The 12,198-nt window shown below is 44.8% G+C and overlaps 1 protein-coding gene across 4 annotated transcripts in view; it reads left to right on the top strand.

Moving 5' to 3' along the window:
• The first annotated feature begins 1,221 nt into the window (after positions 1-1,221).
• Positions 1,222-12,198, top strand: part of NLRC3 (NLR family CARD domain containing 3) — a 31,830-nt gene continuing 20,853 nt past the window's right edge. The window contains exons 1-6 of one of the 4 annotated variants that reach the window (XM_083584957.1): positions 1,222-1,264; positions 4,173-4,225; positions 4,613-4,830; positions 8,117-8,178; positions 9,012-9,156; positions 9,736-11,476. In XM_083584957.1, the coding sequence (XP_083441083.1) occupies positions 9,150-9,156; positions 9,736-11,476 (1,748 nt within the window). In that variant the 5' untranslated portion in view covers positions 1,222-1,264; positions 4,173-4,225; positions 4,613-4,830; positions 8,117-8,178; positions 9,012-9,149. Of the gene's footprint in view, positions 1,265-4,172; positions 4,226-4,250; positions 4,831-5,343; positions 5,431-8,116; positions 8,179-9,011; positions 9,157-9,735; positions 11,477-12,198 lie in introns of those variants that run through there. The other 3 variants (XM_083584958.1, XM_083584955.1, XM_083584956.1) reach the window with 3 other exon arrangements.

The following is a 12,198-nucleotide window of genomic DNA, read 5'->3' as shown; positions in this document are numbered from 1 at the left end:
TTCCCCCCTTTGTTTTAAAAGCCGCCAACCCTGCATAAAGCCCGCTGTAAATAGAGAAGCACATTTCCCGCCGCCCCCTCAAAGAATTCTGAGCAATGTAGTTTATCCTCAGAGGTACAATTCTGAGCAACTCTTAAGAAACTGCGGTGCCCAGGATTCTTTGAGGGGGGGAATGGTGCTTTAAAGGTATAGTGTTATGTACTGAGTTGAATAGGATCCAAAAGGCAGCAGTCTGATTGGTCCTAGAACAATAGGATCCAGAATGCAGCAGTCTGATTGGTCCTAGAACAATAGGATCCAGAATGCAGCAGTCTGATTGGTCCACAGGAGCCACCCAATCCCTCTCCAGGTGGAAGTGAATCCGCAACCTGATTGGCCTACAGGAGAATCCTGGAATTAACCAATCACGTGGGGCCCATTGTGTAAATAATGTATGTAAAGCAGACATTCTGGGGGAACTTCCATTCCTCCTCACCACTATGAGCTGAATAAAGAGCATGAAATCCACTCTCGACTCCAAGTATATTTCATATAGTGTGAACCATAGCCCAACTAGTTTAATGTTGTCTACATTGGCAACAGCTCAGCCATGTGAAGAAACGTATTGGGTGGTCAGGAATTAAGGAATTCTTTTAGAAGGTAACAGTAGGGTGCTTATGGCTGATAGAGGGTAGCCCCTTTACTTTTATAAATTCTAGCAATTCTAGAAGTATGTTTTTTGCCTTGGCCAGACCCTGAATGGAGTCTTGCATCCAGTTCTGAGCACTACAATTTAAGCAGGATGTTGACAAGCTGGAACGCATGCAGAGGAGGCCAGCGAAGATAATAAAGGAATTAACAAAGGAATTCCTTATGAGGAATGGTTGAGGGAGCTGAGTATGTTTAGCCAGGATAAGAGGAGATGGAGAGGAGATATGATAGCCATCTTCAAATATCTGAAGGGAGGGAGCATGCTTGTTTTCTCCTGCTCCGGAGGGTAGGACCAAAACCAATGCCTTCAAGAAAGGAGATTCTGACTCAACATCAGGAAGAACTTTCTGACTGTAAGAGCTGTTGGACAGTGGAACAGACTCCCTCAGGACTCAGGAGGTTGTGGACTCTCTTTCCTTGGAGGTTCTTAAGCAGATGTTGGGTGACCATCTGTCATGGATGTTTTGAGTTGAGATTCCTGGATTGCAGGGGATTGGACAAGATGACTCTTGGGATCCCTTAGAATGCCTCTGAGTATGTGAAGAGTGCCTCTCTCACGCATGCTTTTAAAAAGGTAATCAAAATGACGAGTCTGCCTAAGGATGCACAGATGTATACGCAAAACGTATTTGAAAACCAAAACCACTCCCACCTGGCTACATTCAAAATAGGTTGGCTGTAAATAAGGCTGCAAACACACAATGCATTTAAAGAATCATGTGAACTGTAGTTCGTTAAAGGTGCTGGGAATTGTAGCTTTTTGAGGGGTAAACTAGAGTTCCTAGGATTCTTTGTGGGGTGAGCTTTAGATATATTCTGCGTACACACAGCCTGAAAAATTAGAGGTTTTGTTCTGTGAATGGCATCACTGTTTAAAGTGGTATCATACTGCTATAAATGCAGAATGCAGATGGGGTCTGTGACTCAACAAAAAACGCAACGGTGGTAGGCAACATTTGGTAATTGTGAGAAACAAATACGAGAGGAAAAACGCCACCTTGACAGTGTAGAAAGAGTTTTGATGCTTTTAGGTGTAATTTTATAAAGTAGAGAGTAACATAAGCATACAGGCGTGAAAACACAGTGACGCACGCAGAAAGACCACTCACTGCCCAATGAATTTAAACCCTAAATGTTGACAGTGGATTGGAGAAAAGAGAATGAGGACAACAATAATGAAAGTAATCTGTCTGTAATCACCTAGTCTCAAAATGTATTAAAATTGGACTTCTCTAAGCTGCTACAGAAGCCTCAATTTTTGCCCATTAAGTAACTTTCAAGTGGTACTTGATATTTTGTCATCTGTAGATCAACCCTCAATTCTACCTGTGTCTTTATTATGCTGAAAATGGTTCCCAATTATTTCACTTGAGTAAAAGACATTCAAGTTAGGTACAAAACCTCTTCAGGTAAGAGGCTCTTAAGCAGTACATTCATACTAGGAAATAATGAATCCCCTTTCCTGCACATCTTATTTTTAATTATGATCTGCCGCATTGAGCTTATATGTGTGTCAAGGTCTATTAACCAGAGAAGCAAAAATAGCTGCATTTATGTAAGCTGATTCTGTTCCATTAACAAGTGCAGAATCTTCTTAATTTAAAGGAGTTACTGACTCAGCAATTTGTGGATCAAGAATGACAGATTATTGTTTTTTTCAAATCCTCACTCAGCCATGATGCTCACTGGATGGCCTTGGACCAGTCACTGCCTCTCCACCTAGCCTACTTCACAGGGCTGCTGTGGGGATTAAATGAAGAGGGAGGAACCATGTACTCCACCCTTGAGCTCCTTTGAGAAAAAGGTGGTGTGTCAATGCAAGAAATAGATCCCATTGTTTTCCTGGTTATTTATAATTTAGACTATAACAGCAATTTATTGGAAAATTGGAATTGGAAACAAATGAGAAAATTGGAATTGGAAACAAATTAGATTGGAAACAGTCAAGAAATGGCAGCACTGTTTTCATTTCAAACATTAAGGCAAATTATTTCACATTCAAAGTGCGAAGTCAGCTTTTAAATTTAGCATTCAGAATTTGCAGGTACAAGTTTGGAATGCTGCCAGGTTTTGAAATATTTGCAAAAGTTTCAGCTCTATCTGGGTCAGTTGGGGCTCCCCCCCCCCAGTACTTCATATTGATTGATGCTCCATCTATAACCCATTCACCTTCAGGGGAGGAAACAGCTGCTTCTGGAGGGTCTCGTGAAAAACACATGTTAATTTGTTTTCTGTCAATTGATCCTTTTGTAGCAAGCGGTGAACAGAGAATCCTCCCACAGCAACCTCCCGACAAATATGTGGTTCTCAACATCCTGTCTGCAGGTTGGTTTGGTGTCATGCCATAGCCTGTGCAGTGCGACAATGCCTTAGAAAAAATGATGATCTAGAATTCTTGGTCCAGACAATGTGATGGGGAGGCCAGGCTGTGGGTGCTCCACAATTTTATGTTTGCTTGAATTTTACAAATGCAAAATTCGGCATTGTTCGCAAAATTCAATTCCACTCAGCTGTTAAAAACAACAGTAGGTTGTTTTTAAATTTCAGTGATTACTAGAAATGGGCAAGTCTGTCTCATTTTTTCCAGTCTTAAAATCTGTTTGTGATAGTATATTTTTCAAAGTTCTTATGCAACTGCACCTATATTTTAGTGTGCATTTATCCTATTACACACATTTTTGTATACAATCTTGCCTAATATACACATTTTTTGCAAAACATTCCCTCCTAATAGAATGCATTTCCCCAATATAATGAAACCGATCATTAAAGACATGGATGAGGATTCTGCAGGAGATCTCCTTAATGTACTATGTCTCAAGTCCCTACCATTAGGCAGTGGGGCAGCAGATCTTAGGTGCCAGGAAAAGACACTAAATTATTAGTTATGTAGTATCTGCTTTGCATGTCGGAGGTCCCAGGTTCCACCCCCAGAATCCCCAGGTAAGGCTGGGAAAGACTCACTGTCTGAAACCTGGAGACCTGCTGCCAGTCAATGTTGATGCCCTTCAAATGATGTTGGACAACAACTCCCATCAGCCTCTGCTAGCCAGGCCTCTGGTTGAAGATGATGGGAACTGTAGTCTCAACAACAACAAGAGGGCACCATGTTGGCTACCCCAGATGCAGATAATACCACACCCCTGTATTTCTGTAGCAGGTACAGAGAGAGTTGTTTGTGATATTTATGTATTTATTTTGGTCTGTTGATATATTGCATCTTGAGTTGGGGATAGGGAGGACACCAGACAGCAAAATGTCTTGGACCAGCCCTGCGCCATGTGAATTAATCATAGGGTGGGGGCGGTGTGGATTTTCCCCTTTGGGTACCAAAATGCCCTGTTGAGTAAGCATGGGAAATTGTTTTCTCTGTGCCTGGTAGCACAATGCCAGACACTCATAACTTTGCTAGTTCCTGGCAAGTGTGGGCTAGGTCTTTTTTTCCTGTAGTGGTCACCCTTCTGCACTGGGTTGTCTTGCAGCTTTTGAAATGAACAGGAAGGAAGATCAAACGAGACCCACAGCACAGGAAGAGGTGAGTAGCATTTTTTAATTTATTTAAAAAAGAATGAGACGGAAAGAAAGCAACTCAACTGAAACAGCAGCAGCAGCAATACAGAGACAAGGAAATCCGTAGTTATCTGTGTGGCTCAGTCTTCTTTATAATTCTACTTTCCTTGAACCGAGGGCGTTCAAAAGACGCTAAAATTCATCTTTGCCTTATGCCAATTGCAAAATGTTTGGAAGGAATCCTAATAGATAGAAGGTCTTACTGGAAACGACACGTTCTCTTTCGATTCAGGCCATCAAGACAAGTGCATTCAAGTTACCCAGGAAGCATCCTGGTTCTGACAAGGTAACTTTGAAGCAGGTTGCAGTGGCCTTTGCTGGCAGGCTCAAAATGTGACGTCTGTCTTAACAGAAAACCCCAGGGAGTCTGCAAGAAACGGAGGCATTAAAAATATATGTGTTTATGAATTTATAAGAGTACAAAATACAGATCTGAAGAATAAAAAGGAACAAACTGAAAGAAAAGGAAGGGAAAAAAGGAAAACATTACATCAATCCATAATTCTATTCCACCGACTTTCCTTCCATGGCCCCCTAAAGTTTCCCATTCCTGCTGCATTTGTGGAGAAGGTAAGGGGGGGGGGAAATGGTGTGATTGATTTTCATAGGGTTGGGATGGGTTCTTGCCAATTTATTAAGGGGAAAAGAAAGAAAAATCCTTCTCAGGTCCTTGGGTGGGGTTCATTCTTACATTTCCCTGAAAGTTGCACTTAAAAGATGCAGTCTCCAGCTTCTCATGCAGGTATTATAAATGTTGAAACTTGTTCTATAAACAGCAGACCTAAGAATGCACTTATGTATTGTTGCATTTTTTCATTTACATGATGCTTGCTTTGGTTTTTGTTTTTTTACACTGACCTTTTCTTCCATCCCTCCTCCGCCTCTTCCCCCATAGCTGTCTATTTATACCTGGGTTTTCCCAAAGTGGTTGATGCAGCACCAAATTTAGGGCAGTGTTGGTGCTTGCACAGAGCGCTGAGCTGAGGGGGTGCAAAAATTGAGAAGATCCGTTTGGGGTCACCAGATTTTGGCCTTGCACAGGGCACCATATTACGAAAGATTACCAAAGCCTGCCCCTGGGTTGATGGATCTGTGCAGGGGGTGAATAAAGACAATGGGGTCAAAAGGGCAGTTGGAAAGAGCCTGGGGTGGAAAAGAAATTTTTATAAGGTATGGTGGGGAATTTTTTTTATGAGCTTCAGATTGTTTTAAATGTTATTTAAATGTTGTAGCCCTCCCTGGGGCCTTATGGTGAAGGGCAGGTAATAAACAGACAGACAATATTGATGCACTTCCCTTGCCAATGTGGAACCTCTGAATTCCATCTCATTAGAAATGATAAAATGCATGGTATCATTATTAATGGAATACTTGTTTTACTTCCTTCTTTTCTATATTTTATGATTCACAGTAATCACAGTGATGGATGATTAACAAATGTTGATTATATATTGATATTTCTTCACTTTATTTCAATTACAAGAATTTGGGTTGGGGGACTACTCAAGCTTTGTTAGCTTAATAAGCTGATCAAGGGGTCAGTAAATTCCAGGGGTCATATACTCCAACCCCGTGTAATGCAGGAATCTGTGTTTTAATTTGTGTAAGCCAAATTGGTTCCCAGTCTGCGGCGTATATAAATAAATATAATAATAACAGCAGTCACTACTACCACTGGCAAACCAGCACTGAAAAGGCCCTGTCACTCTTATTTTTATTTTATTTATTATTTTCAGATTTCAATAATTTTACAGACATTTTAGCATTTCAAAACTTGACTTCCTTCCCCCTCTTTCTGCGGTTCCTTAAATTTATTTTAAATATCTTTTGCATATCCAAATTCACTTAATTTGTTCACTCTTCTAGATACTTCGATTGCAACCCATTTCGGGCTTTCTATGCTAGTACTAACACCTTGAATTTGTCCTAGTAGTTCACTGGCATCCGCAATGCTTCTCACCCCACACAGCTCCTGCTCTGTTGAACTCCTCTGCATAAACTGTGTAAAGAAAGCAGGGAACGCATCAGGGTCGTTTCCAAAGAAGCCACTTTCCAAATGCAGCCTGCCACACTGGAGCCGCCTGTTCTTAGCCACGTTTTTGCAGAGCCATCCACATAGCCAGTTCCAATTATGAATTGAGTCTGAGATATGTAAAAACAAAGTTGAACTGTAGTTTCCCTGAATGAGTAGTAGGAACAAATTATATATAGAACCCATGTAAAGACACACACATTTCTGTGTTTTAAGAATGAGTCTGGATGAGTATATCAAAATTTTGCTGTCTTGCTGCTGATACCGGTATTTGTTTAGTCACTTGATGTGCACATGGCGCCTTTCCAGGCTTCTAAAACTGGGGTCTTCTCCTACTCTTCCTGAAGATGCCACGGAATGAACCTGGGGCCTTCTTCATTCAAAGCAGATGCTGTTCTGTAGGGGGCAGGTGCTCCCTTGAGCTAGATAGTCGGGAGCACAGAATGAGGCATAATGGGGCTCAAAACCTGGACAACTCAGTCGGTTAGAGCCAGGGCTGACTTCAGCAGATGTGGCGCCGGGGTGCAAATATCCGCCCAGCACCCCCAAATTACTACGGTAATGTTGGGGTAGCTGTGCACTGCCAGCCATCGGGGGGGGGGGGTTCAACTTGTCGGGATCTCCGCTCGGCCAAGCTGATAAAGCTCATTTTCCTCCGGCCAAGCCTTCGGAATAGCCCCCGACGAAATTAACGACCTGAGCCTTTGATGAGGCCTCAGGCACATTCCCATCCAGCAGAGAATCCAGCAGCATGCGGAAGTGATGAGATTTATGGCTACATCGCTATGCTTTATTTCTTACTACGCAGACAGCAAAGAAAAATACATCCTCTCCCTGTGAGAGCAGAGAGCAACTGAACAATAAAGGAACAAAGGAACAGGAAACCAGTAACGTCACATCCGTCTCCTCTCCCATGAGACTTCCAGCAGTATGGAATGTGTCTGGAATGTAAACAGAGTCCTGTGACTCTAAGCAGCTGCACAGTGGCAAACAGAAACTAACACAACTCTCCCCCATGCCGCTGCGGGAGAGTGATTCCTGCAGAGGCTTGGGAGGAAAGTTGCGCCCCTCCCAAGCCTCCGCGGCAGGAGAGCGCAGCTTCCCTCCCAAGCCTCCTCAGGAGGAGAGCTATCCCTGCAGAGGCTTGGGAGGGAAGCTGCACGTCTGCCAGCCTTATGGTTGGCGGGGTGCAGCTGGCGGGCGTGCAGGGAAAGGGGAGGTCGCCGGCAAAGCTGTGCAGCTCCCCCACTTGCTGGGGCCCCCCTGAGAGGCCGGCGCCCTGGTGCAAGGCACCACTAAGTCCTATGGGAAAGATGGCTCTGGTTAGAGCGTGGTGCTGATAACACCAAGGTTGCAGGTTCGATCCCCGTATGGGGCAGCTGCAGATTCCTGCATTGCAGAGGGTTGGACTGGATGATCCTCAGGGTTCCTTCTGACTCTACAATTTTTTTATTCCCAACCCCCACTGATTTTTTTGTTTTGTTTGGCATTTAAAGGGAAAAATCTGTTGGTGAGAGAGATTGCCCAACAACCACTTTCCCCCCTCAACCCATTTTCTCATCACTGGGCTGGCTGCAGGGTGGGGCTGATAATGTGAACTGCTGGACTTAGATGAGATCATCTCCAAAGGGGGCAGCCTTAATGCAAATAGGGCGCAGGGGATGTGATAAGTTAATCGCATGCCAAGAAAACCCACAGCTTCAAACTACTTTGCAGGAAAGTTCAGTTGCATTTCCAAGCCAGTGGTATTTATAAGGAAGTGTTAAGGTGTCTGATTATTTAGTTAGGTGATGCCTTGAACGGCATAATCTGTTCTCATTTCAGAGGCCAATCACACAAACACTTGAAGGAATTATTTATAAGCAGTGGGGCAGTGTCCGTGGCAGGTAATTCAGCCGAGTCAAGTGTGATAAGTTCCTGAGTCATAAGCTGGGAGGGATGCCAGCCTTGTGCATCCATAGCAGACTCCCTGCAGGTTAGGGAAGTGTATGTATTATCTAAGCTATGTGTATCTGAATGACTCAGCTATGCAACTTGTAAAATGCCATTATGAGCCGAAGCCAGTGGCGTAGCGTGGGGGGTGCAGGGGGGGCGGGCCGCACCGGGCGCAACATCTGGGGTTAGGGCAAATCCATGGGTTAGGGGGCGCAAATCCACGGGTTAGGGGGCGCAAATCCAAGGGTTAGGGGGCGCAAATTACTTGCCTTGCCCCGGGTGCTGACAACCCACGCTACACCACTGGCCGAAGCTGGATTACTCTGTATTTATTTAAAAGGATTTTCTTGTTAACCCTGCCTTTCCCTCCATCTGAAACTGAAGACAGTTTAAAAAGGAAAAGGAAAAAAAGAATATATCAGATTTTTTAAAGAATGAAATGACAAACAAACCAGGAAAACTAAGCAAACAAAAACCAACAGCAGTTATCTTTGCATCTTCCCTGTTCCTTGAAAAGTCTTTAGGTTGTACCCAGTGCTAATGCTACTCAGAGCAGACTCCATCCACCTAACTACTATTGCCAAATCCCCCCATTTAATACAGATTTAGCCTTTCTGAGGGAAATCTAATAAGTGGGGAAAACCCAGTTGCAACGATCCTCTTGTGATACTTTCGTGACCCAATTGCAATATCAAACCATTGTCTGAAGGTACCCAGTCCACTTCTGCTTTCTGTCTCTCTATCCATCACTTGCAAACTATGGCCTCCCTTCCTTCTCCAGCAGAACCATGGAGAAAGGCTAGCCCAGGGAATCTCCACATGCAGCATGGACAGAGCAGGGTGAAATAGAATCTCTGACCTGCATTCCCCACGTGCAGGTGCTCGTTCAGGTGCTCCAGGTGATGGTCAGAGCAAACCCCCGATGGATGGTAAGTGGGCAGTCGGTCCTGCTAGCAAGGTAGGCAGAAACCCCTTTCCCCCAGATTTGGAGGAATTTATTTCCCCTCCTCCTGCTCATTATTTTTGAGGAGGGTTTCGCTCACCAACTCAATGATAGAAAAAGACTTGATTTCTCTACCTCCAGCATCCTGGGGATCCATGCCTGTGTGAACAATGACATGGATTCAAGTTCCTCCTTTGAAATTTGGCCCCCCTAATTATGTCAACAAAACTGTAACAAAACCTGCATTTCCCCACAAAAGCCTGTGCTGACACCACTGATTTGCCCTTTGGGGGTTCTGATGAGTTTCTGCCCAGTTGAGGTGCCAGTGGTGGGTCCTAGCCTGCCCAGTGTGGTGTAGTGGTTAGCGAGTTGCACCTGGGAGACCAGGGCTCAGATCCCCACTCAGCCTAACCTACCTCACAGGGTTGTTGTGGAGATTAAATGAGGAGGAGAACCTTGAGCTCCTTGGGTGGGGAAAAGGTAGGATGTGAACACAATAAATATATAAATGATTGAAGGTGTTTGCGTCCCGTTCTAATTCCTCTTCCGACTTCTTCCGCCGCAGAGCTGATGGTGCAAAAACATATGGAGACTCTGCAGAGCTGGTGTGGCACCAGCACAGGAGGAACCTCCTTAGAGAGACTGACTGATCTCCTCCTGGTGGAAGGGCTGACCGATCTCCAGCAGAAGCAACATGATTTTGTACAGATTGAAACGATCAAAGGAGTGAGGAACATCTCCAAGAAGATCCCCTTGGAGAAACTCTTCCTGCCTTTGTCCAAATTCACCATCCCCCCGCGAATTTCGGTGACCATTGGAGTTGCCGGCATTGGCAAGAGCACTTTGGTCAAGCTGTTTGTCCACACCTGGGCAAAGGGAGAGATTGGCAAGGATTTTACCTTTGTCTTACCTCTCACCTTCCGGGAACTGAATGCTTACGACAAACTCTCTGCAGAGAAGCTGATCCGGTTGGCATCCCCCCAGTTAGCTGAGCCCAGCTTTCTCTCCATCGACACGGCCAAGACTCTCCTGATCCTGGATGGGCTGGATCAGTTTAAAACTCTGCTGGATTTCTCCAATGCCGTCGTTTGCACAGACCTCCGAAAGGAGGTCCAGGTGGATAACTTGATCACCAACATCATCCGAGGCAATCTGTTGCAAGAGGTTTCTGTCTGGATCACCTCGCGGCCAACGGCAACCACGCAGATCCCAGGAGGTCTAGTGGACCGGATGACTGAAGTGCAGGGCTTTGGAGATGCAGAGATCAAACACCATTTAGATCACATGTTTGCTGAGAACCAGGGCTTATCCGATGGTGTCTTGCGGCATCTCAAGGCCAGCAGGTCTTTGTACATACTGTGCACAGTGCCAGCTTTCTGCCAGACCTGCGGGTCCTCCATGGGATACTTTCTAAGGAGTGCCAATCAATCTCCAGAAGCATTGGCTGCTCCTAAAACTTTGTCAGAAATCTATTCCTGTTACTTTAAAATGGCGCTGTGTAGCGACTGGCCAGGGAAACAGAAGGAAGCCCTCAAAATAGACCAGCTGCTGAACAATGGTAAGAAAATGATGAACTGCCTAGGCCGCTTGGCGTTTTACAGCCTAATCAAGAGGAAATATATGTTCCACGAACAGGACATGAAAGCCTATGGCGTAGACCTCTCTTCTCTCCAAGTTAGCTTGTGCAATAGGCTCTTGCTTAAGGAAGAGACTCCATTTTCCACCATTTACTACTTCCCCCACTTAACAGTTCAAGAATTCCTGGCAGCCACCTATTATTACACTGCCGCAAAGCGGGCTCTTTTTGACCTCTTTGTGGAGAGTGGCATGTCCTGGCCAAAGTTTGGCTTCCTCAGCCACTTTAAAAACGCCTTCCAAAGATCTCTGCAGTCCGAGGATGGGCACCTGGACATCTTTGTGCGCTTCCTCTCAGGCCTCCTCGCCCCACAGGTGAACAAAGTCCTGTCTGATTGGTTCTTGGCGAGAGACGAGCACCACGGTTACCGAAGTCATGTGGTTGGCCTCCTGCAAAACCTCCTGGGAGCAGACCAAGCCGTCTCTTGTAGGTCCGTCAACCTCATGCGGTGTTTACATGAGATTCAGCACGTGGAAGTTGTCGCGAGCCTCGAGGAGGCAATGAAGAGCGAGGCTCTGGCTGGGATGTTGACACCGGTCAACTGCTCTGCCTTGGCTTATCTCCTGCAGACCTCAGAGGTTTGTGTGGAAGAGGCAAACCTCTCCAACTGCCTCACCTACCATGCTTTCCAGAGCCTTCTCTCTCAGCTCCACTACTGTAGTAATCTCAGGTAGGTCACATTCAGTGCTTGATGGGAGCCAGGACTTGGCAGGACAGGAAGAAGAGGGTGAGGAGAGCTACCTGTGATCCTCTGCATAGGTTTTGCTGGACTGCAGCTGATAGCCATGCTGGTTGAAGGATGAAGTTCAGAGGTAGTATGCCTCTCTGAATAATGGTTATGGAGGGGAAGGGCCATAGCAAACAAATCAGGATGGCGGCTCAAAAAACAGGTTGACTAGGAATGTGAGAGACTTCAGATGGAAATGGAAAGATAACAGAAATCACTGGGTTAAAGCTGACCAAATGTCCAGAGTTAGCGCTATTATCATTTTACGATGAGGTGGAAGGTTCATAGGCTATGAAGGACTTGCTCACAAATTTATTGACAGCTGGAAGTGGAAGGGGCAAACTGAATATAAAATGGAAGAATGGTATAAAGAGGTGTGGGATATAGCTATTAATGATGAATTAACATGTGCCATTAAGGTAAGACGGGGAATATGCAAGAGAAATGATTCTGAGGAGATATGGAGGGTGTTTGTAGAATTTGTTCTGTTAAAATGGAAAGGGGTCAAACCATTGCAAGAGGTGTTGAAATTTTGGGAGGTTGGATAGTTACAATGGAATGGTCTTGGTGGTGGGGTGCACATTTTTATACTTATTTATTTATGATTATGACTTTGTCAAAAAATATATAAAATGTAAATTAATGTATAAAATATAAATAAACGA

The sequence above is a fragment of the Podarcis filfolensis genome (assembly GCF_964270895.1).
Source record: "Podarcis filfolensis genome assembly, chromosome: 14".
Classification (NCBI taxonomy): Eukaryota; Metazoa; Chordata; class Lepidosauria; order Squamata; family Lacertidae; genus Podarcis; species Podarcis filfolensis.
The sequence above is the reverse complement of the archived record's forward strand: the minus strand, read 5'-3'. Positions and strand labels throughout refer to the sequence as shown.